Source organism: Pteronotus mesoamericanus, unplaced genomic scaffold (assembly GCF_021234165.1).
Source record: "Pteronotus mesoamericanus isolate MK-2021 breed Mesoamerican mustached bat unplaced genomic scaffold, CSHL_Meso_final scaffold_45, whole genome shotgun sequence".
Classification (NCBI taxonomy): domain Eukaryota; kingdom Metazoa; phylum Chordata; class Mammalia; order Chiroptera; family Mormoopidae; genus Pteronotus; species Pteronotus mesoamericanus.
In genome coordinates this window covers 4,438,662-4,464,029 of record NW_026555317.1, presented here as the reverse complement: position 1 = coordinate 4,464,029, position 25,368 = coordinate 4,438,662, and the positions used below count along the sequence as shown (strand labels likewise).

General features: G+C 43.8%; 1 protein-coding gene across 2 annotated transcripts; it reads left to right on the top strand.

Moving 5' to 3' along the window:
• Window positions 1–1,312: 1,312 nt before the first annotated feature.
• ACTG2 (actin gamma 2, smooth muscle) lies at window positions 1,313–25,058 on the top strand. 2 transcript variants are annotated; one of them, XM_054593544.1, is made up of 9 exons: window positions 1,313–1,333; window positions 10,654–10,815; window positions 12,149–12,277; window positions 17,021–17,131; window positions 17,395–17,479; window positions 19,102–19,263; window positions 20,307–20,498; window positions 22,275–22,456; window positions 24,915–25,058. In XM_054593544.1, the coding sequence occupies exons 2-9, from the start codon at window positions 10,690–10,692 to the stop codon at window positions 25,056–25,058; spliced, it is 1,131 nt and encodes a 376-aa protein (XP_054449519.1). In that variant the 5' UTR covers window positions 1,313–1,333; window positions 10,654–10,689. The 2 variants fall into 2 exon arrangements, with proteins under 2 accessions (XP_054449519.1, XP_054449520.1); XM_054593545.1 differs by lacking the exons at window positions 1,313–1,333; window positions 10,654–10,815; window positions 12,149–12,277; window positions 17,021–17,131 and having other exon boundaries at window positions 17,414–17,426.
• The last annotated feature ends 310 nt before the right edge of the window (window positions 25,059–25,368 follow it).

The window sequence follows — 25,368 nt, the reverse complement described above, 5'->3', positions numbered from 1 at the left end:
GGCCTGGAGACCGCACTTGGGGAACTACTGGGTTTCAAGAAGGGGCAGAGTCAGGAAGGCCAGTCAGGGAGCTATGGTGGCTCCAAGACAGACAGGACCAGAGCAGGAAGCAGGACAGGGCCAGCAAGGATGGACCAGAGAGGCAGAAGGGAGGACGCAGAGCTGAGGGGCATTTCCGAGGGGCGGCCACCAGGGCAGCTGTCCAGGAGGTTGTGGAACATGAAGGGGAGCAAGGAGTCAGACTGACTCAGGGGCTTCTAGCATACAGGCCGAGGGGAAAGGCTCTGAGGTAGAGAACCCAGGAGGCTCACCTGCACTGATGGGAGGGCAGCATTCAGTTTTGGAGCATCCTCTGAATGGGGATGTCCATTGGGCAGTCGGTGATTTTAGTCTGGGTCAGGCACGAGGTATTGGGACTGGGGATACGAAATCAAAGGCAGTTGCCACAGAGCAGGTAGCTGATAAAGTGGGAAATGCAACAGTTACCCAGGGAGGATAGATGAATTACAAAAAAAAAAAAAAAAAAAGGCAAGAACCACAGGGCTGTGGAAAATTCTGCAGGCTTCTGAGTCTTGCTAGGTATGCCTCAACCTTAAGGTAGCTCCCTTAGTCTGTAATTTCCTGTACTTAGGGGCTGGTAGAGGGAATCCAGAAAGGAAAGGTAGGAGGCAGTGAAGTTCCAGAAGCAGCGTAAGGTGTCCTGGGCCCCCAAGTGACTCAGCCCAGGGCTCAGAAGCTTGTGTGAGGGGCAGCAGGTGAGCAGGACACAGGGATTTCTTTCCCAGGCGTGGATGGCGTTTCCCTTTAGCGTTGAGCTGCCCCGGACTTGCAGAGTGCCAGGCGCAACTGCATGCGCTGTGGTGTCACTGCGCAGGTGTCCCCGGCTGACCCAGAATGGCAGGCATCAGGGCCTGGGGAAGGGAGGCGTGGAGGGAGGAGGCCCACTGCCATTCTTGGTATGGTTCTTTCTCCAGGAGCTGAGCTGCATCTGGCCTCACTCTGGGCAGCTTATAAGGCCTGGTGTAAGATGTGTTTATGTGAGTACAACATAAAAGGAACAAATCCACCAGCACCAGGGACGTTGCCACTCAAGTCCTTTTGCATACATTTTTCTAATGATAATTCACTCTACCCAGCCCCCCTTCCCCTCCCCCCAAGGCCGATTTATTGAAAAAACCGCCTTATATGGTAATATTGCTAACACACCGTCAGCTGGCCTTTTTAGGGACTCTGTTTAAAGAAGATCCGCCTCTGGGGTTTTATATTGCTCTGGTATTTTTGCCAAAGACACACCAGCCCTCAGTCACTGAGAGAAGGACCTCTCATACAGTCGGTGAGTACAGTGCAGCTTCTGCGGGCTCTTCCTTCCTGGGGCTGCCTGGCCCCCTGGGCTGCAGGAGGCGCTTCCATTGGCCTGGTTCCTGGGACGTGAGGCTGGCCCAGGTCACACACGTCAAGGCCCTCAGTGGACAGTGATGCCTGCCAGGAAAAGGCCTTTCTGGCCAGGGGACATTCTGGGGCATGGGCTTTTCCAGGCTGGATGGGTGCTCCCTGCCCTTGTAACTGGGTGATGGGTGGGATATTACACCTGTGCTGTCCACTCATCCTGCGGACCAGGGACAGTGCAGATCTACACTCTCATGTCCTTTGTCACAGCTCTGAATGTCTGCGGGACTGTTTTAGGTGAGCAGATGCTTTCCAAAAAACCCGCTTCTTTTGAGGGTCTTTGAATCAAAGCTAATGATGGTCCCAGTGTCTGTGAGATGTCTGGGTTGGGAATAAGAATGCATTTTCTTCAGTCCTCTGTGGGCCTCGCTATCTTCTGATTTGTGCTTGGCTGAGGTAACCAGAAACTTTCCTTAGTCCTTGAAGGCTCTGGGGTCATGGGGCCGGGGTGGGGCATCGAAGGTCAGGGGTGGGGTAGGAACAAGTGCTCTGTGGCATCAAGCAGATTTAGGGCCATCTCCTTCGCTCTCTGATGAGGACATTGAGGCCTGGAGAAGTAAAGCAACTTGCCCAAGATACACACCCAGCTGTGAAACCACCTGCCAATCCACTACTCCCACCCCTCCCATGCGCGCGCGCGCGCACACAAATAACTAAGAGGGAAATGAGACCGAGGGCCGGGCCGAGGGGAAGGGCAGCAAACCCAGGAGGCTCACCCGCGCTGATGGTAGGGGAGGGTTCAGTTTTGGATTATCCTCTGCATAGGGATGTCTAATGGGCAAGCGGTAATTTTAGCCTGGTAATTTCCACTTTGTGATCAAAGTTGCTAACATCTCTTCATGGCCGAGGCAGGTGGTTTAGTGGTGCAGGCCTTGAGAGCAGGCTGCGGGCCACCAAATTTACTGAGTTATTTCAATTTGCTCTCCTGTAAAATGGGAGCAGTAGTAATACTACCTATTTGGCAGTGCTGTTGTGAGGATTAAATGAGATGATACATGTATAAAATGCTCAGCTCAGCCCTATTAGGGCCTGATGCTAATTGCTCAAACTTTAAGAATCACCTGGAGCCCTGACTGGTATGGTTCAGTTGGTTGAGCATTGTCCTGTGAAGGGAAAGGTTGCCGGTTCGATTCCCAGTCAGGACACATGCCTGGGTTGTGGATTCAGGACGCATACAAAAGGCAATGGGTCGATGTTTCTCTCTCACATCAATGTTTCTCTCCCTCCCTCTCCCTTCCTCCCTCTCTCTCTAAAAACAAAACAAAACAACAACAACAACAACAAAACCCAAAACCAAAAAAACACCTGGAGGGCTTGTTAAAACACAGACTGCCCTACACCCTACCCCAGATTCCGATTCAGGAAACTGAGAGGTGGGGGCAGGGTCCACTAATTTGCATTCCTAATAAGCTCCCAAGTGATGCTGAGGCTGCAGGTCTGAGACCACACTTTGCTTAGGGAGGCCCTGAGTGCTTGCTTTTATTTTTTAAATGGGTTTAGACTTCAAGGTTATCCCTTGGGCTGAAAAGAGAGCTTCCCAGCTTGTGACAGAGAAGAATGGGTGCCAGAGAAACTGTAACAAGCACAGAGATTCTACGTGCCAGACCTGGGAAACCAAGATGGGCAGCATGACATCTTGACCTCGAAGCGCGATTTCTCTCCTCCTTCCCCTTGTTCATTCCATCAACATTTACTGAGTACTCACTATGTGCCAGACACCGTCCCAACTCCTTAGGAAGAATATAGGGACTTCTGCAATCATTGGGAGAGGCAGAAAAACAGGTGAGAACCATGGAATAAATAAATGTGCAATGGTCTCTAGGAGGAGCCTTCCACCCAACCCAGCAGTTATCAGGGAAGGTTCCTGAGGGAAGGGGTGTCTGAGCTGGGTCCTGGAGTTGGTGTAGTCCAGGTAGAGAGGGAGCACGGTCTTTGGGATTCTTTAAGTAGCTCAACTCTACTGAACTTAGACTTCCAGGCAGGAAGCAGGGAGAACTAAGTCAGAGGGGAGGACAGGGCTGGATTATCAGGGCTTCATATATTACACTAAAGCGTTGGGCATGGGGAACCACAGGAAGGTGACAGCACGAGATTTGCCTTTTGAAGGGGCTGCTCCGGCAGCTGTGAGGAGAGTGAACTGAAGCGGGGCAAGAGTGCTACCACCGTACACAGTGGTCTGGGGGTGGCCGTGCAGGGTGGTGTGGAGGTAGAAATAAGATATCCTGGGAATTGGGGCGGGGGGAGGAGGGAGGCATCAGGGTGTGGGCTCCAGGGAAGGTTGTGCACTTCACTGAGGGGCAATTCTGGTTTAGAGGGAGGTGACCCGGAAAGCATTCGTGGAGGTGGAGATGAGGGCCCAGGGGCAGGGGTTGTAGACGCCCAGCAGGAGGCTGGCTCTGCGTGTCTGGAGCCCAGGAGAGGGTCGGGACTGAGCCAGGAGAGTGAATGAGAGGCCTCGGTAAAAGTCTGCAGAGCAGGTCCAAACAGCAGAATTCTGAGGATCAGAAATACCACTAACCAGTCAATATATATCAACCAAGATCAGATATTCCGAAGTTAGAGGCCCTGCTAGAGTTTTTCACTAGAGGAATGTTGTCAAGTGATTTCTCTCCACCAGGCTCTTTGATCGTATATGTGTGTGTGTGCAAATTACAACAGGCAGCTGCTTACATGTCATTTAAAGCCCTCATCCCCAAATATTTCCCCAACTATTGTTTGAAGTCTCACCATCTGAGAGGCCTTCCTTTTAGGGTTTAACCTTTCTGCTAATTACCAAAATGTCTTTGGAAACTGGCATAAATTCAACTTTTGATCATCGTTGATCTGCAAAGTGGCTCATTCAACTCTGTCCAATATTCAACAGACAACATCCTGGGAGCAAGTTCTGATGGAGAAGAGTAGGAAAGATAATAAGAATAGTCTTTGCAGCCTTTTACAGCAGAGATAGGCCAACTTTTCCTGTAGAGGGCCTGATAGTCAATACGTTAGACTTTGTGAGCAGCTGGAAGGCCTTTGTAACAACTATTCAATTCTACCTCTGTAGCAATAGCAGCCTTAGACAGTATGCAAGTCAATCATGGGTGTGGCTCAGATCTAATAAAACTTTATTTATAGACATCGAAATTTGAATTGTCTGTAATTTTCCTGGGTCATGGAACAGTCTACTTTGGCTTTTTGGCAACCATTTTAAAATGTCAAAACCATTCTTAGCTCATGGGTCACACACAAACAAGCCTTAGTTTGCTGACACTGATTTACAATTTATAAATTACTTCCATTTCCATTATTTTATTTGATCCGTCTCCTTGAGAAAGATAGATGTGAAGGTTTCCATTTCATAGCTGAGGAAACTGAAGGCCAGAGAAGGAGGCATGGGACTGGGCCATGGGGAGGGGGTACCCAGAGGGAGGAGAAGGTCACAGAAAGTAAAAGTGGAGGGGACTCCAAGGCCAAACCTTCAGAGCGGCAGGGAGGTGATTTAACATCCATCTTCATATTTGCCTGGGGGAGGGGGGACAGGAGATGAATGAGTGAGCAAGTTCTTTTCTTTTTTAATTTTTTTATTTATTGATCTTAGAGCGAGAAAAACATCGATTTGTTGTTGCACTTAGATACGCATTCATTGGTTGCTTTCTGTATGTGTCCTGAACGGGGATCAAACCTGCAACTTGGCGTATCAGGATGACACTCTAACCAAATGAGCTACCTGGCCAGGGCCTAGCCAATTCTTCATACTCATTATGTGTTTGGTTTTGGCTATCCCTGGGGAGGAGGGGGGAGCTATGTTGCTAACTTCGTGAAATCCTCAGTGAAGCCCAGATGTAGTACGTGCTGACAGAGCCAGAACATTTCGCTCCGCTTTCTGCCAGTGCAAAGCGGTCGTGACCCCGGGAAACCACAGTGCCTTTGGCTCTGGTTCAGCTGACATGCTCCAGTCTAGCCACAAGTTACCGGGCAAGCAGCTGAGGAGGGTGTAGAGTTTTTCCCGACAGACACAGCCCAGGAGAGTCTGGCTCCACGGGGAAACCCTTGTTCCCAGGGCAGCGTGGGGCCCCTCGGAAACTCCGCCTCCAGGCCAGCAGCGATGACTCCGCCTTCGCCTCCCTCACTTTTCATCTGGGTCCGCCTTGGGGAAAGTAGATTTAAATCCACCCAAAGTGCTGCAGAATGGCGTTGTTGACAGCTTTAAGTTGCTTTGTGGCTTGTCTCAGCAGCTGGGAAACAAAGTCCAACACTCTCTTTCTGTGTGGGGGGAACTTAGTGGAAGACAAAAGGGTTCACTAAAAGCCAGGCAGGCTTGAACTATAAATCACGCATGAGAGAGAGAAATGCTGAGGCGAGCCTAGAGCAAGACAGTCACAGAGGTGTGGCTTTGCCTCTTGGCCACCTACTAGTTTTTAAGGTTGCTTTCCCCCCAAGGCGGACTCCTGCTAGAACATGGCTACACAACTGTTTGCTGAACAGCTTGTATAGAGAAAACTGTCCCCACGTGGTTCTAAATCAGGCCCATGTGACCAAGCTGTCATGATACTGGACTGTGGGAACCTGAGGATACCAGGGGTAGCGCAGACCAGGTCTGGGAGGGGGACTCTCAGGTGGTGGGGTTTTCATCCAACACTAATTGAGCACATATTATGTGCAAAACAGTGACATAGATGCAGGGGCTATAAACGTTCATGTGGACATAATCCTGGCAACGGGGAGGCCCAGAGACTTAGAAAGAGACAAGAACACAGGCCCTTTTGTTTTAGGGCTTTTGCTGCCAACCGCCCTAGAGACACAGAGAAGCAGAAGTAAAAACACCAAACATGGAGAAGTTATGAGAGTCTCACTGAGGTGGTGAGGAAGGTGCAAGTCCAGGCTGTGGAGCCTGCCAGCCCTGCCTCTCCCTGGCTAGGAGACATTAGGCTAAGTTCTTTCCCTTCTCAGAGACTTAGTTTCTAAATCTGTAAAATGGAAAAAAAGATATCTTCCTTCAGGGTTTTTGTGAGACTTAAATAGATAATATATGTGAAGAGCCCCCATTTTTTTAAAATTAAAAATACACTTATTTTTTTAAAAGGGGAAAAAACATTTATTTACCAAAAATGGAAACAGGAATATACTGCTATGTTTCACTTAACAAAGCAGCTGTACCTTTTCCACTGCATTAAATATTCTGCTTTCTCCACTGTATGGACGTTTCAGGCAATCAATTTACAAAGCAATTTATTCAATAACTTTTTCTACATGAAAGTTGTTTCTCATTTTGGTTATTTTCAACAAAGCTGTGGTAAACTGGCTTCTTGGTCAAATCGTCCCACTTACTCATGAGTAAGGACTGTGGATAAATCCCTAGAAGTGTCTTTGTAGAGTCAAAAGACATATACATTTTAATATCAAAAGATATATACAGTTGTTGGTATGGAAAATAATACAATAATTAATAAATAATAACACAAGAATAAACTCTGTGTTTCACATACTCATGACTGTAACCTACTTTTGCCTACCCCGTACACTATATACAGAAGATACATGTTCATTTTAAGGCTTTGAGTAGTATTTTCAAATTCCCCTTCCAAAAAGTTGTACAATTTGACACATCAGCAGTGAATGCAACCCACTCCGCCACACTTTTTCCATTAAGGGTGTCCCCAGGCACTGGACACAGGACCCCAGCCGGAGGCGGGGTTCGCCTCCATCCTGCCGCAGTGCGTTCCTGCCTGTCAGCGAGGCTCCCAGGTCCTGCTCACAGATGCTGAACGAGAGCTTTCAGTTTGCTTATTTAGACTCACATGCAGAACCTCATGTTTATCCTATTAACTTTAATCTTATTGGATTTAACTTATTTTCTGTTTTTTTGAAATCTGCTTTGGATTTTGGTTCTTCCTTCCAACATATTTAATATTACTCTCTCCCCGATCTGTTTTATCTGGAATTATCAGCATGTGCTCTATACTTTCATCCAACTCATTTATTAAAATGTCACATGAGAAAAAAACCAAGAATAGAGCCAAAGGCATATCACTGTCTCCAGGTTGACATTGATCCATCAATTAACACTTTTCAGTGACAGCTACAAATATGCTTAATTGATTTATTGTTCAGCCCACTTGCTTTTATCAATAGAGATATCACAGGAGACCTTGTCAGATGCCAAGACAAAGTTAAGGTCAATGTCTTCCACTCTCTCCTGCCCCGTGGTCCTCAAGAGAAAACAGAGGGCTGTTACTCGGACAACATTTTCTCTTGGTAAACAATTAGCAAAAATAAGAAATCACTGCTTCTTTTAAAATACTTTCTTTAACAGTGCCTCTGGAAACCTAACTAACTCGCATATCAAGATTACCTGAGATTTTAGAGACCTGCCTTCCTTCCCTTTTGAACATTGAACATTTGCCCATCTCCTGCCTTCTAACATCTCTTCACTTCTCCATTTTTCCAAGATGGTAGCAGGTTGGGGGATCTTCTCTGCAATCCAGAAGTTGTTCAGACCCAGAGACAGGATCGTTTTGAGTAGCTGAGTGCTTTCCTTCAATCACCACTTCACCTTAGAACTGGATTCCTCTTACCAATGATTGTCCTACCTTAGTTGTTCTGAAAACCTTTCTCCTTGACAGCCTTTGATTCATTCATTCATTCATTCATTTTGATAACAAACATTTAAGAGTCCTCTCTGTGCCAGACATTATGTTAGGCACACTGAAGAATCACTGGGGAATAAGGCAGACCCAGTCTCTGTCTTTAGGAGCTACATGTGAGCTGGGATATACAGAGCTGATCATTCCTGGTGCAAGTTCAAGATGCTGCAGGGCAAAGAAGAGGGGCCACTAACAAAGACCCCTGGCCAGGGAGGCTTCATGAAAATGCAGTTTCAACACAAAGGTCTGAGAGGTGACAGGAGTAGCAAACAGGAGGGAGAATGATCTTCCAGGCCCTGTGTCTAAAATTTGGCAGGAAGAGGAAGTGATACAGTTCAGAGAATGGAAAAAAAACTCCACACATGAGAAGGCTGAGACGGGGTGGGAGGGAAGATGAGCCTGGAGACGCAGGCCGGGGCCAGACCCTGATGGACCCTGTGGGCCAAGCTAGAGAGCTGGCACTTGATCTGCATGGCCAGGGGAGGCCATGAGGATGAACAGAGACAGAAGCAGAGCTGGACTCAGTAGTCACAGCGTGCCTCTCCCCTGGTGTGTGCACCGTGCTTCAAACACAACAGGAAAGGGCTTCCTTTTTGTTAGTAAGCTTCTGCCCAGTCTCTACTTAGTCCTTCCAAAATGATGTTACCAGGCCTGTGGCTCTGGCTCCTCTTTCCTTTGGCCATCGCCTTCACTGCCCATCTTTGGCATAAGGCCATTGACAGGCCAGGGTCACAGGCTCCCATAGCACCCATCTGCTTCCCCTCCTGTGGCCTCACATCCTGAATAAAGCTTCACGGGGCCTTCCTCTGCCCCCCTACCACCTTCTCCTTCCACACCTTGGGCCTCTTCTCCCTGGGCTCCTGAAAGCTGGCCTTCCCATCGCCTCAGCTAGGACCCTTCCCATTTCCGTCCACGCTCTCCCACCCAGCACTTCCCCGGCTAGAAGGCCATCTGCTCCTGTCTCCTGAGTGTCTGTTGCTTCTCTTTGATCACCAAGTGCCAAAAATTTGTCAGATGTTGTCTTTCAACCTCCCCCGCAAAAGGAAACCTGCAGCAGATGTTGGAAAAATGAATTCCCTCCTCACTCAGCAGCCGTCCGGGTCAGGCACCAGTGCTGGCGGAGGGACTTCTGTGTTTTCTCCATCTGAAGCAGCAGGGGGCGGTGAGGTTCATCCTGGTTAACTTGTTTCCTCTTGTCTCGGGCTGCCCCTTCCTCCCCAGGGGCTTCCACACTTAGGATTGTATGTCTCCCCTATAACTACTACATCTTTTTTCCTTAATGATACGTTATGTTGATTTTAATTACAAACTATTCATGAATACAGTCTCTTTGTAAAAACTGAAAACATTATGGTTATAACCCAGCACCTCCTCTTCCAGCCCCTTCCCACCTCTGGAGGTAATCACTGTGATCAGTCTTAGACTTTTTTCCAGAACTTTTTGCCTTGTTTATGTCCACAAATAGAAAACTATGGAAAATACCTGATCTTGGGTTTTTTTGTTTTAAAAAGAACATACATAAATGGTTTTATGCTATACATTCTAGAATGGCTTAGAAATCTGGCCACATGAGTCCATAAACATAGACCTGGCTCTTCTTTTAACTTTAGGGCAGTATTCCATACTTCGGACTTTTGGGTAATTTAAATTGTGTTTTTCTCTAGTTAAAGAGTGCCAGTTTTTCCACACTTTTGCCAACACCTATTATATAACTTCGAATCTTAACAATATAATGGGGAAAAATGGTCTTATTTCATTTGCTCTTCCCTGATAACTAGTGAGGATGTATATCTTTTCATATAATTGTTGAGTATTTCCATTTCCTTTTCTGACAGTTATATATTCATCATCTTTGTTTTTCTTTTGAGTGTTTTACCTCATTCTTATGGATTTGTAAGAGTTCTTTATATAAGTCCTTTGTTATATATTCTGCCCATTTTTTTCAACTCCTTTCCTAACTTTCATGTCTTTCAAGATTCTCTCCATTGGATTAAAGTTTTGTAGACATTTCAGGTCTTGAAGAGTCAGGTGGATGAGTTTGCTTAAAGTGCCATAACAAACTGGGTGGCTTAAACAACAGAAATTTGTTTTTTCACAGTTCTGGAGGCTGAAAGTCCCAGATCAAGGTGTTGGCAGGGCTGGTTTCTTCTAAGGCCTCTCTCCTTGGCTTGTTGAGGGCTGCCTTCTTGCTCCCTCTTCACATGGTCTTCTCTCTGCATGTCTCTCTCCCAATTTCCTCTTCTTATAAACACATCCATCCTATTGGACACCAGTTTGGATTAATGACCTCATTTTATTTAAATCACCTCTTTAAAGGTCCTGTCCCCAAACAGGCACACTCTGAGGTACTAGAGGTTAGGACTTCAACATATGAATGTGGGGAGACAGGGGATACAATTCAGCACATATCAGCTCAGCAGAGAGAAGACGCCCAATTGCCAAGGGCTGGAGGCTGGGTCCACCCTTGTGTCTCCTGGAACTGGGCCCTGGCTGCAGGTGGGGTCAGGCCCCTAGGTCAAGAAGACTGTCTCCAGCATGTTTTTGACAATTGGTTGACTAGTTCTCCTCTCCCCCAACACCAAAGGTGCTCCAGCCCCAGGTTCATTTGGCCACACTCACCATGTGTGAAGAGGAGACCACTGCGCTTGTGTGTGACAATGGCTCTGGCCTGTGCAAGGCTGGCTTCGCAGGAGATGACGCCCCCCGAGCTGTTTTCCCTTCCATCGTGGGCCGCCCTCGCCACCAGGTATGTGTTCATCTGGACACAAGGCTTTTAGCCACTAGGAGTAAGCACTGCATTGCGGAGACTCTGCTGAGCTGTGTTTATTTGTGTGTATGTGTGACTGAGAGAGAGAATGAATGTGTGTGTGTGTGAGAGGGTATGAGTGTATGAGTGTGTGTGTGAGTATAAGTGTGTGTGTGCGTGTGTGTGTGTGTGTGTGTGTTGAGGGCGGGGTCCTCACTTCTGACTAAATACTGTATTTTGCGGCATTTAATGTGCATTTTTTGGCCCAAATTTTTGAGGGAAAAATAAGGATGCTCATTATATATGGGTAGTACCTGAAATACCTGTATCTGTTCTTGTGCTTTGTGATTACTTGTTACATAAAATTTAGAAAAATAAATTCTAAAATTCCTTTATAATAATTTTTTTAAAAAAATATCTAAATACAGCAAGGAAAAGTGGTGGGGGGAAGGCAGAGACAAATGTATTTGAAAAAATAAATAAATAAAATTTTTAAAAATATCTAAATATAAATAAATAAAGAATTGAATTAAAAAATTAAAATGAAGGGTTTTTTCCTGAAAGTTTGGGCCAAAAATGTGGATGCACATTATACATGGCAAAAAATGATAACAGAACAAGATCCTTTAAATAAAAATACACAGAACCAAAAACATCCATCAGGCATGCAATGATGTTATGTCTGGCTTAAGTCTTTGGGGTTGCTAGGTTTGGAAGAAACCTTTAAAAAATATATATGCAACTAAACAAATCCCTTGACTTTAAGCAATTTTTACTCTGACGATACACCCAAAACTAATTTGAGATTACAGGCTGAAATGGAGGCAAAATATTTCACCAGGAAAGGGAAAGATTGAATCTGAGTGGAGGGACAAAGGAAGGGGAAGACTTCATATAAAAAAAGCAACTAAGGCTACGGAGAACTCAGCACATGGAAAAAACAGTGGGAGCGAAGATTTAGGCGTTTAAAGTGTTAGCATAGAGTATTTGAGGAGAGCAATTATAAGTCGTGCGTGCGTGCGTGCGTGCGTGCGTGTGTGTGTGTGTGTGTGTGTGAAGTAATGAGAGGAAGTGCATGGAGGGACCCTGCTCTCTCAGAAGGTGACTTTGTCTGAGGAGAAAGAAGAGCAATAAGCCCACAAGATAGCCTCCATTTTTTCTCCTTATCACGTCCTTATTCACTGGTGTCTGCCTCACCCTTGTCCCCTGCTGTTCTGTTTCCTGGAGAAGGACAGTTTTCCTGTCTCCCTCTTTCTTCAGAAACCCTCTGATGCCTGAGTTCTGCTGAGGGGAGCCCTCAGCCAATTCACATCGCTCCTCTTGTGCGTTACAGGGTGTAATGGTGGGAATGGGCCAGAAAGACAGCTACGTGGGGGATGAGGCTCAGAGCAAGCGAGGGATCCTGACTCTCAAATACCCCATTGAACACGGCATCATCACCAACTGGGATGACATGGAGAAGGTATTGGTGAATTTACCCCTTTCACATGCTCATTGTAATGGCAATACATCATCATCACCCTCTTATCCCACAGTCTTCTGTGCCCTGTCAATCCTTCTTTAAAATGTTTTTCACATCCTTCTTTTCTAGGAAAAGTCCCCATGGCCATACTCAATCAAGATGCTGGCATCTCACAGGACTATTACACTGGCTCCCTGACTGATTTCTTTGCCTCCTGTCTCACTCACCCAATCAATTCTCTACATTGCTGCGCAGCTTATCTTTCTAAAAACAAATCACATCCTGTTGTTCACCTCTTCAAGAATCTTCAGTAGCTCCTCACTAAGCAACAGCAAGTTCCTAACTTCCTGCCTGGCATCTGAGGACCTAGTCCTGCCTAGTTCCAGCTTCATCCTTTCACACAGCCTTCTCTCAAACCAGTGCTCATGCCTTCTTTCGAATGCTGCTGCTGCCCCTACAGAGGCAAATAGCTTCTCTTCTTTTTATTTTCTCTGTCATGACCTCCAGAAAGTGCATTGATGCTACATTATGATGATGATGATGATTCTCTAATGAAAATTCTAAGTAAAAACCTATCGAGGTTTCTAGAAGCTTTTTTTTATGTGCATAAGAAAATGTGGGGAAGGGGCAATTTTTAAATGGTAGTTTGTGATCAACAAAATCATCTATGCAAAATGCTAATAGAGCCTTTTTAATAGTCTTTTGACAAATTCTGCTGACAGTTGTCTGAGAGTTCTTGCTTTGCAATGATTGCCTTTTGAAATGTAATAGAGGCTTATTGAGCAGACTGCCACTGGGAATAAAGAATGTTGATTTGAAATCTGATTCAATATACTTTTCTCTAAATCTTAGATTCAGTCACTCTGGATGGGAGATAAATAGGTAAAATAGAATCACATTTGCTTCACACAGCGGAACCATTAAGAACACAGACACAAGTCAATGACAGGGAGATCTGGGAGCAAATTCTTCCCTCTGAGTCTCAGTTTCCTCATTTATAGAGATAAAAATACTTTCTTCATTGGGTTCCTCTGGAGATTGAATTGGGTAAATATTTAGTATACTCCCAAGGCATGGAACATACTTAATGTTCAATAAATGGCACATACTATCTGTCTATATCTAACAATGTATAATTCAAAGACATAACAAACAAAAACATTTTATTCATAGTAGTAACTATATGAACTCTTTAAAGAAACCCCTGAAAATATATTATGTGCCTTAAAAGGAAAATGTAATAAGGTAAAGCTGTCAAGTCTTCTAGAATTAATTTATGGGCTCATTGCCATTCCAATAAAAATCTCACAATTTTAAAATTGTATATATTTAAGGTGTACAATTTGATGATTAGATAAATATTTACATTGTGTAACAGTTACCACATTCAAGCTAATTAACATTCTTGTCACCTCACAGAATTTTTTTTTCTTATAGTAAGAACAATTGATTTTACTTTCTTAGCAAATTTTAAGTATACAATACATGACTGCCACCTATAATCATCGTGCTGCAGAGTAAGTCTCCGGAATTTATTTTATCCTACATAACTGAGATTCTGCTCCCCTTGACTAACGTCTCTTCATTTCCCTGCCCACCCCACCCCGCAACTCTTGGTAACTATTGTACCATTTTATTCTCTGGTTCTATAAATTCTATAAATTTAACTTAAAAAAGTCACAATTTTTAATTTTGCAAGATAATTATAAGGCATGTTTGAAGAAAGAAATAAGCCAAACTTTGTGAGAACAAAATAAATAAGAAAAACTATGAGGAGGGTTGCCATATCCAAATATTAAAATATAGGGTTATAAAAATTAAAACAATTTGGTACCAGCACATAGGTAAAGAGAAAATACATGATAAATGAAACTTCTAATACCAGAAAAGGATTACTCAACGAGTTACTCTGGGATAACTGATTACTTATCTGGGGGCTAAGGAATATTTGTTTATTGCCTTTGACTCATACTATTTTACTAAACACATAGCAATTGAATATAAAAGTTAAATATAAAAATTCAAATATTAAAAAATACAATATAATAAGTGTATTTCTCAAATTTCTAGTGAAAGAAGTCATAGAGAAAAAGAATGACAAATGTGATTTTTAAAAAATTATAACTTCTAGCATGTAAAAAATAAAACCAAATTTAAAAGGCAAACAACAAATTACACAAAATATTCATGAATGCAGTGAAGGATTAACGGCTAGTGCAAATTGATGAATAAAGATACAAAGTCTCCACCAGAGAAAGAATATAAACAGATAATTTCCCAAATAAAAATTATAAAAAGTTGCAAATATGAAAAAATTTAAACTCATTTGAAACAAAAAAGTCAAAGTGAAACTAGATATTAGTTTTATCTATAAAATTATTTCATATTTTAATAGTGAGAACACGGAATGCAGGTTAGAATAAGATGGGTACTTTCTTATTCTAGAGTAAAGAGTAATTTAACCTCTTTTTTGGTAATAAAAATCAAAATGTCTTACAACTGCCGTACTCTTTAGCCCAGTAACCCACTGTTAGAATTCTTTTCTTTGGAAAACAATCTGAATAGAAAAAAAAATGTAATATGCACAAAGATAGCTATCACAAGGTGATTTATAAATAAAAATGGAAGAGACCACACAAATAGTAATGTGATTAAGTATATGATGATATATGATGGAATATTGTATCAGCATTAAAAATAAATATTCAATGTATTAAAAATAAATATTTACTATGAAAAAATTATTATGTTATATTAACTGAAAAGTGGCAGGAAACAAAATTGAATATAAAAGTATAATAATACTATTTTTTAATCCTTACCCTAGGATATGTTTATTGATTTTACAGAGAGAGGAAGGGGGAGAGAGAGAGAGAGAAACATTAATCAGTTGCCTCCCATATGCACCCTGACTGGGGCTCGAACGCACAACCTTTTGGTATATGGGACAAGGCTGCAACCAACTGAGCCACCCAGCCAGGGCTAATAATAATATAATTAATAAATAAAAGTATATGAAATAAATAAATAGTAATAGTTATAAATTTGAAAATACTTAAAAGTGAAAGATTAAGAAGAAAAAAAGAGCCAAAATGTCAGCTGTTTATTATTTGGTAATTGAAATGTGGGAGGTTTTTATTCCCCTTAGAAATATTTTTTTAAATTTTAACTTTATCGATATCCTTTTTTAAAGTACTTTATAAAAACTCCAAACATGAAATAAAATGAAGTGTCACTGTTTGGGTCCAACATTCAAAGATTCTGAGTGGTGGGGATGGGATATGCCTAGGGACCTGCACCTGTAACAGTTGTCGCAGGCGATGCTGATAGAAGGCCCCTGGGGACCACATTGGAAGAAATGCTGACATCACCTTATTCAGACTGACTATTGTCTCCTTCATGTCACTTGTGAAACTTCCACAGTCCAGGGCCCCTGCTTGCCCATTTGCTCTGCCTTGGGGGACCTTCTCAGCCTCCGCAGAAATCCCTTGCCTTCAGGGCTCACCTAAATCCACCAGCAAAGGAACTGCTTCTGCCTTGTCCTTGGCGTAAAGTGCAGATGCAGATGTCTTTGTATCTTGTCTTTTTGCCTGCCTTTCTCCCCTCCAGACTTTGGAACTAAGATCCAGGGGTCATGCCTGTTTCATGTCTACCGTTCTCACATTTAGCACCATCCTAGCACAAAGCCAGGGGTCCATAAGTACGTGTGGACAATGGAATCAAATGACCCTGTGCCCCGCCTCTGAGGAGATCAAAGCCCTAGGATTCTGGCACTCTTTGCTGAATGCCTCTAAAATAAAAAATCAAAAGAACTCCTGTTTTGTGGTCCTGGATCACTGAAGAGGGACCTGACACAGAGGGAAAAAATAGCTTCCTTTAAAATGGTGGTTCCCCATTGGGGTGATTTTGCCTCCCTGTAAGCATTTGGTGATGTCTGGGGATGTGTTTTGCTTGTCACAAGCTGGAGAGGTGCTACTGGCATCTAGTGGGTGGAGGCCAGGGATGCTGTTAAACAACCTGTAATGCACAGGTCAGCCCCCTGCAACAAGGAATTATCCAATCTAAAACGAAGTGCTGAGGTTGAGAAACCCTGCTCTAAAGTACCAGCCAGATCAATAATACACATATACAGGGAAGGTTCGGGTGTATCTGTAGACTTCCCAACAGGAGACAGCATGTACTTAGCTGGGGCTTGAGAGGTGTGAGCAGAGTTAGGGAACCAGAAAGGGATGCTGAGACACCCAACTACTAGCGAGAGAGAGAAGCTCTTGCACCCCTAAAGTTGGGGGGTAGTCAATGTCAGTAAAACTTTGTAAGAGCTGGAGTCCTGAAAGAGGGGCCACCCAATGGGAGGTGCGCTCAAGAAAGCCAGACTCCCCAGGAGAAATGCGCTGACCTCTCTTGCTCCTCCCATTCTCCAACCTCTTGCTGGTATCTTCTATTAGCTGAACATAGCCAGAAGCCAGAAAGCAAGGAAGCAGATGTAATAGACCTGGCCTCCCAGGGCACAAAACAGAAGAGAGAAGGGAAGTTCAAACGGAAACAACACACTAAGTATTAGCCCCAGATCTGAGTCCTGTCTAGGGCCCTATTGAGAAGGAATATAACCTCTGACCTTTAGTCAGAAATTCCCAGAGCTTAGCGTTCTCTCCTATGCCATACTCCCCTAGCACTGGCATGTCAACTGGAATTTTCCAGCCCACTGGGAGTCTGCTAGATTCATCTGACTTTTATCCCAAACAGATCTGGCACCACTCCTTCTACAATGAGCTGCGGGTAGCACCAGAGGAGCACCCCACCCTGCTCACAGAGGCCCCCCTAAATCCCAAGGCCAACAGGGAGAAGATGACCCAGGTAAGAGGCCAGCCAGACTTGAGCACTGGCACAAGAATGCAACGAGGATGCTCGGTCAGATCCTTTCTCTCATTTGCACATCAATGCAGCAGAATTGTTTTTGAGAATGTGCTTTGTGCATAGTCCATGCCAGGCCCTATGGGAGGTGGAAGTAGTGTAAATAGGCATACTTCCTGCCGTTAATAAGATTCCAGACCATTCTTTGGACCAAAAGGTGCTGTGATTTCTGCCAGACAGTCTTTAATTCTGCATTGTCCTTTCAGATCATGTTTGAAACCTTCAATGTCCCTGCCATGTACGTCGCCATTCAGGCTGTGCTCTCCCTCTATGCTTCTGGCCGCACAACAGGTGGGTGGCCCTGTTGTTGTGATCCATTCCCTTTCTGACTTCAAAGGTAGAAAAGGAAAGAGGTTCCTGCTCAGAAGAACTAAAGGGACAGCCAAAGGCCAGGGAGAACCTTGCACTGGGATAACAGAAAGGAAGCCATGTGGATAAAAGTGTGCCCAGGATAGATGGAAAGAGTTTGCATGAACAAACCATGACCAGTACATCCAGCAAGAGCCATTTCCCTCACAGTACTCAGTCCTAGAGTTTATATACACTTTCCATCAATAGCGGAATGTTTCTGTTCATGACGCACCAACAGCAAATCTGTGATGGTGAATATACAAGTATGTGACCTTGGTAGGGAAAGGTGCTCAGGAAAACAGGGGGAGCTTCAAAATAAAACAGTTTTTAATTGTGACTTGACAGCTTCTGTGAATATCATTCAAACATGTATTCTTTTTTGTCTTTTTTTTCTTACTAATATTAATTCATGTATTCGTTGATTTCTTCATTCATTCATTCATGCATGCATCAAATATTTTCCAATCCTGCCTACCATGTACCAAACACTGCAACACTGACAAAGCAGACAGACCCTGCCATTGTGGAGCTAACAATCTGGTGGGGGAGAGACAAAAGTAAAAGATAATTTCACTTCAGATGATAAAGACAGTAATAAAGAAGTACAGGGCATAGACAGTTTTGTGTCCTGTGCTTTGCACTTGATTTTGTTATAAACATCATGTTGAATGGCCACATGGTGGTCATTGTGTGATGGTTCCATAATTTATTTATTTATTTTACAATTCGTCAATTGCTGGGCCTGTACATTGTCTTCAATTTTTCTTTTTTATTATAAAATATGCTATGATCAACATCTTTGTACAAGAGTAAACTACTTGTCCCTAGATACTTATTTTACATCCAGCCCTTACTAAACCATCTTATTAGCTCTAATCATTTTTCAGTTGACTCTCTTGGGTCTTCTAGGTAAGAACCGCATCATGTACAAATAATGGCAATTCTGTTCCTTTTGGTAATAATACTTTTTATTTCCATTGGGTGTCTTATGGCATTGGCTAACACCCAGGACAATAGTAAATAATAATAATAATAAAGTAACAGTATTATGTTTCCCCATCATTTATGATGTAGCTGTAGGATCAAGAGAGATTTCTTATCATGCTGAGAAAGTTTATTTCCCTTTATGGTTTACTAAAAGTTTTATTAGTAGAGAATGTTAATTTTTTTCAAATTGGCTGGTTTTTATAGTCTCTTTCAGATCTAACATTCTAAGTGCATGTACATATGTGTCAGTTTGATGCCTGAAAGATGTACAAATTATCCAGTCTAACTTAAAGAATGTGCACTCTAGATGCAAATTGACAAGTGTGAATCATCATGAGAGTGTTTCAAGGAGTACAAGACAAGAAGTCATTTTACTTGCTTTCCAGTAAGCTATAGTCTCATTTGGGAGAATAAATTGATGTGTACACACATATGATTGATTATTCTTATGGTGGGTGAATTTTCTCAGCTACTAAAGAAAAATAAGGTAGTTAAAGATCATTGGTAAATGGTCCCATAAAGAGACAGATGAAAGACAAGAAAGGTTTTCATAGTTCCTATCTCTCTGTCCATAGGCATTGTCCTGGATTCAGGGGATGGTGTCACCCACAACGTCCCCATTTATGAGGGCTATGCATTGCCTCATGCCATCATGCGCCTTGACTTGGCAGGCCGCGACCTCACGGACTACCTCATGAAGATCCTCACAGAAAGAGGCTACTCCTTTGTGACCACAGGTATCCAGCCCCTTGCCTGACTCTGAGCTCAGGCCAAAAACACCAAATCTGGTCTAGGACCAGAAATTCCCAGGACTGATGAGAAGACTGGTTCTGTGTCCTCAAACTATCTTGGGATAGATGGGGAGGCCCCGGCCTAGGGCTGGGCCTCTGGACAAAACCAAATCGTCAAAGCAATGTTAGCCCTGGCTGGTGTGGCTCAGTGGGTTGTGTGCTGGCCTGAGAACCAGAAGGTTGTCAGTTTGATTCCCAGTCAGAGTACCTGCCTGGGTTGCAGGCTAGGTCCCCAGCAGGGGATGTGTGAGAGGCAATCACACATTGTTGTTTCTCTCCCTCCCTTTCTCCCCCCTCCCCTCTATAAATAAATAAATAAATAAATAAATAATTTTTTAAGCACCCTTATTTAAGGAGGAAGTTTCCCAACCAATACACCTGAGGAGGGGGACAAGGCTGAGGCCTACTTATCCTAAGCAGCACTCAGCTGAGCCCTCCTCTTGTGCCTTTTCACAGCATCCCCTCCTTCTCCCAGGGACCTACTACCTCTGTCCATGTCCACACCAGATCAGAGCTAGTTTTTCACAGTGCTGAATGCTAGTAAGATCTGGCAAAGCATTTCATTAATTAGGGGCATTTACAGTTTGAGGACATGTGTAATATGTAAGGTCCAAATATCTAAGGGGAAGGTATCGTGCCTCAATGGGCACCCTGGGAAAGAGAGTATTTAGATAAGGACTTTACTAGATTCTGTGAGATCACAACATACAAGCCTACATCTAGACTGTAAATGTGTCCTGCCAGGCCCTCAGGAAGGCCTGCGGCGTGGTCAGGGCAGAGTGAAGACAGCAAGGAGAAAAGCCTGTGCAAACTTTTGCTTGGGAATCAAGTCTTTGAACTTCCACTTTAGGAAGAGGAATGAAAAAAATTAACATTCATCCTAAGGCTGAACCCAAAGAAGTAAGAAGGAGGTTTTCACAGAGCTCATAATGGGACAACCAAACTAACAGAACTGAGTATCTGCTCTCTGTCATTTCCACTCCTTCCAGCCGAGCGAGAAATCGTGAGAGACATCAAGGAGAAGCTGTGCTATGTGGCCCTAGATTTTGAGAATGAGATGGCTACAGCAGCTTCCTCTTCCTCCCTGGAGAAGAGCTATGAGCTGCCAGATGGGCAGGTCATCACCATTGGCAATGAGCGCTTCCGCTGCCCTGAGACCCTCTTCCAGCCTTCCTTCATTGGTGAGGTGCCGCGTGCTGTCCTGCCAATCGGGAGGGCAGGGTCAGGGTGGGCGGGCAAGGAATGGAAAGAGAAACAGCAGGAGTCATGCACGCTTTGTGTATTGTTTATACATAGCCCATATTTTTCCAGGAAGAGCCAAAAATATACAAACAATACAACTAGATAAAATCTAATTTTAAATAAAAGAGTAAGGAAATCAAGATAAAGCAAGAGAGGAGTATAATATGAAACTAAGAATGAGGTTAATAAACAAAACACTTCTTGGACCGCTCAGCATTTAGGTCATGACAATTGAAATTTATAGTAGGAAACAGAACGGCCTTGGGTGTCAGACTTGGTTTTAAGTCCTGACTCTGCCTCTTCAAGCCCTGTCACCTTGGACATGTTACCTTCTTCGACCTTCAAGTTACCTGATTTGTAAAGTGGAAATAATAATAGTACCTAATAAATAATGTTGCAACAAGGATTAAATAAGAGGATGAAATGAGGACAACTCTTCCTTGAGAGGTGTATAAGAAGAGATGGGCCTGTAAGCAAATGTTGAAAGACAGTGTAGTGGTAAATAGCCAACAGGACAGAATGCTATAGACCTAAGAAACCAGGGAGGGCTTTTTAGAGAAGGTGAATATTCGAACAGAACCTTGAAGAATGAGTATCATTTTATTTTATAGTATCTGGGGACGGAAGGAGTGCAGAGTAGGGAATAGCATACAAGGCCAATGGAATGGTATATGCAAAGGCATATAGGTGTGAAATAATTTGGGACACGATGAAAGAATTTTATGTGTGCACATATGTGCACATGTGTGCATGTGTTATGTGTTTGTGCACACAAGAAACTGGAGCAAATGGCTGGACCACACAAAGAATGTAGAGGTTAATCATATGAGCTATGAATATCCACTGAAAGCTTTCAAGCAGCAGCGTAGCAAGGTCAGGTTTGCACTTCAGGAAGATTCTTCTGTCTACTGTGTGGTATTATATCACATGGACAAAAGACTAGAGATAGGGGAGCCCAGGTAGGTGAACATGAGTTGGTTTGGCAGGTCGGAAGATCTAAGTGCCAGACTAAGATAGTTAAATGTCAACCTGTAGGCAATGGAGGTCTATCAAAGATGATGTAATGGGTATATCCATGCAGTGGAATATTATGTGGCAATAAAAGAGAAAGAAGTACTGATACATGCTATAGCATGGATGAACCGTGAAAACATGCTCAGTGAAACAAGCCAGACACAAAAGGCCTCAGAGTGTGAGTCCATTTACATGAAATGCCCAGAATAGGCAAAGCTATAGAGACAGGAAGTAGATTAATGGTTGCCTAGAGCTGAGGAAGGGGTAAAGAGGGAAATAGGGAGTGTCTGCTAATAAGTATGGGGTTTCTTTTAGGGATGTTAAGAATGTTCTAAAATTACATTATGACAATAGTTGCACAACTTTGTGATTATTCTAAAAACTTCTAAACTGTATACTTTAGAAGGGTAAATATTATGGCATGGGAGTTATATCTCAAAAATGCTGTGGAGAGAGATGATACAATGAAAATGGTCCTTTGGAAATGTACGTCAGGAAACAATGTGAAAGATCAATCAGAACAGAGGGAAACTAAAGCCAGGATGTTGATTAGGTAAAGGGTCTGATCTTGTAATCCATTTGGGAGGTAATGAAGGGTCTGAAAGAAGGCTAGTTGCAACAACAGAAGAGTCACCTGAGGAGCTGAAGGTGCCGGTGTTTATGAATGATGGATGTTGACTAGATACTGTGATCTCTCCTAGGCATGGAGTCTGCTGGGATTCATGAAACAACCTACAATTCCATAATGAAGTGTGACATTGACATCCGCAAGGACTTATATGCCAACAATGTCCTCTCCGGGGGCACAACCATGTACCCTGGCATTGCGGACAGAATGCAGAAGGAGATTACAGCCCTGGCCCCCAGTACCATGAAGATCAAGGTGTGTCTTCACTCAGCTCCCTCTATCCTGTTCTTTGTACAATGATCTGTCTACCTGGGAGATGCTCAGAGTTTAGCTGACAGGCCTGTAGCTCAGTGGTCTCCTGGGTTCAGGATCATTCTGATCTGGGACAAATTTCATCGTGGGGAGTTATATTCCTTAGGCGCTGATGAGTTGGAGACACTCTTAGCATGGGCTCTGAAACGTAATCACGTGATGTCATATGAGAAGGGGATGAAAGAATTTGGGATGAAGAGAACATGGAGCTGGTTGAGGAGGAAATCAAGAGAAGGGAAACAGAGGGGAAGAAAAGAAGGAAGAGACACTACAGCATCCCTAAACTTTAAAAAGGAGTTAGGTGTTACCTCAAATGAGGGTGAAAGTTTCAAAGAGATCAAGTTTGGCCATGGGGCAGGCTGCTGGTTCCATCTGTGAGGACATTCCTTGATTCCTGGACTCCCTGTTGTCCCAGGTTGGCCATAGCCCTCCCCACCTTGATTCTTACCGGTGCTTCTTACCCCAAAAGCCTTGGCAAAATGGGAGCCCCCTTGTCTTACTGCTTCTACCGAGCCTCTGGTTCCCAAGCAATCAATAATATAGTCCTTTTTAAGAGCTTCTAGGAACTTTGCTGCTAATGGGTTTAGAAGGAGTAGGGAATAGAATAGAGATGACAAACAGGTTGAAAGTTACAAAGCCTCACAATAAAGTTGGTCTCTGGGAAGTAGACCTGACCTGAGGAATAGTATTCCCTATGTCAATATTCTAAGAACCTTCTGTGCTAAGAAAGGCTTCCCCAGACCTTCTTCCTGCCTAGCAGGTGGTGCTCAGCACAGGCAAGCAAAGCAAGCCATCAGAAAACAAATAAGAACCTATGGGCTCTTCTCCTCACCTGGAGATACTGAAGCCTGCCACATGGGGCTTTTGACCAGGACTATGTGTCAGGATATCATACCTAGCCTCACCCCCAGATTCTAGTTCATCATGTCCGAGGTAGCCCCACCACCTACAATGATAAACGAACATCAGTGATCTGATGCATAACCCAACTTGTGAGCCACTGCCCTGAGTTTAACAATACTTGCCAGTCTTCAAGGAGTCTAGGAACTAACTAGTAGACATGATCAAAGAAAGGGAAACTTAAATGAGATGAGAGGAGGGAAAAGGGCGCTCCACGCAGGGGAAATAGAGTGAGCAAAGTTGCTCAAGGTGGCGTGTGCATATATGAGCATCCCAGGAAAATTGGACAGCAGGATTTGCCTAGAGGAATTGGGGGAAATGAAGCAAGCCTTGAGGATATGGAAGAAGAGATATGGGTTGGGGGTGGGGCTGAGATTGAGATCTCTAGCCCAAGTTAGTCCAGAGTTTTCTCACAACTAGAAGTACTCAGCGATAAAATCTGTTACGTTCTTAGTGGTTGTGCCAGTCCTTGAGGTATCTATTCAAGGAGTGATGGGGTGACTTTTGTCTGCCTTAATAAGATAACTTCTAAAGACCCTTCTTATTCTGTAATTCCATTGTCTCTGTAAGTTAAGAAATATGTAGAGAGATTTTTAAGAAGACAAAATAATCAATTTAATTTCTGGATTGTTCTAGCATTGAATTCTTAGACCCTTCAGAATCTGATAAATTAGTGGAAGAATCACAGTCCTTCTAGATCTACTTTTAGATGGAATTCAAAGGTATTTGACAGGACAACCAATTTCTAAATGCTAAGTTCAGGGACAAGAATAGATAATGTATGTATGAATTTAAGAACTCCTCAGATTCAAGTGGCTGTTGACAGATAAAACTCAAGAAAGGATCTGACTAGACTGACTGGCTCACACTCAGGAATAGAGGGAGCCCAGCCTTACCTGCTCACACATCCAACTCCAGGCAAGAACAGCACTTCCTCCTAGATGTAGGTGTTTGTATTGGTCAGCTATTGCTGAGTAAGAGTCAACTATGAGATCACAGGGCACACAACAATTAGCATGTATTGTTCGTGTCCCTGCAGGTCAGTTGGGAGTCAGCTGATGTAGGTCAGGCTTGGTTAGGCAGCTCTGCAGGTCCAGACAGCTCAGGTCAGGTCCACATCTCTCATGAAGGGACCCAAGCTAAAGGGCCAGCAGCTCCTCAAAGGAAGTTCTTCTCATAAAGTTGGCAGAGGCACAAGAGAGTATGCCCAACTGCATGCCTAAAGCACGTTTCAAGCTCCTGTTTGGGCCATGTCCACTAACACTTCATTAGCCAAAGGAAATACAGGACTGAACCCCAAGTCACATGGTGGAACAGTACACTCTTCCTATGGGGGCACGGGTTATTTGAGCAATAAGCCAAGCTTCACCCTGTTACTTTCTGACTGACCATGGAGGCTGTCCTTTTCTGGGGCAGCCCAGTAGTGTGATGAGATGATTCCTGAATCATCTTCCTATTCCCTTGGGGACTGATCGTGATTCACCACCTTTGCTCTTTGCAGATTATTGCTCCCCCGGAGCGGAAGTACTCAGTCTGGATTGGAGGCTCCATCCTGGCCTCTCTCTCCACCTTCCAGCAGATGTGGATCAGCAAGCCAGAGTATGATGAGGCAGGGCCTTCCATTGTTCACAGGAAGTGCTTCTAAAGTCAGAACAGATTCTCTGACGATCTCCTTGAGACTGCTGTTACCAGTCGTGAAACATTAAAACTTGCAAGTCTTACTTCTCTGTGTGGAGCTCTTCTCCTTTCCCCACCCTGGGCTGTGTCTCACACACAGTGTGAACAGCTTTTCACATCTCATTTCTAATCCACACACGACCCTGTGAGATAGGTACTATTATATTATTACTCCCATATTACAGATGAGGAAATTGAGGCTCAGAGAAGTTAAGGACTTGTTGAAGATCACCCAGAACGAAGATTAAAATCCAAATGTAGCTGACTCTAAAGTTAGT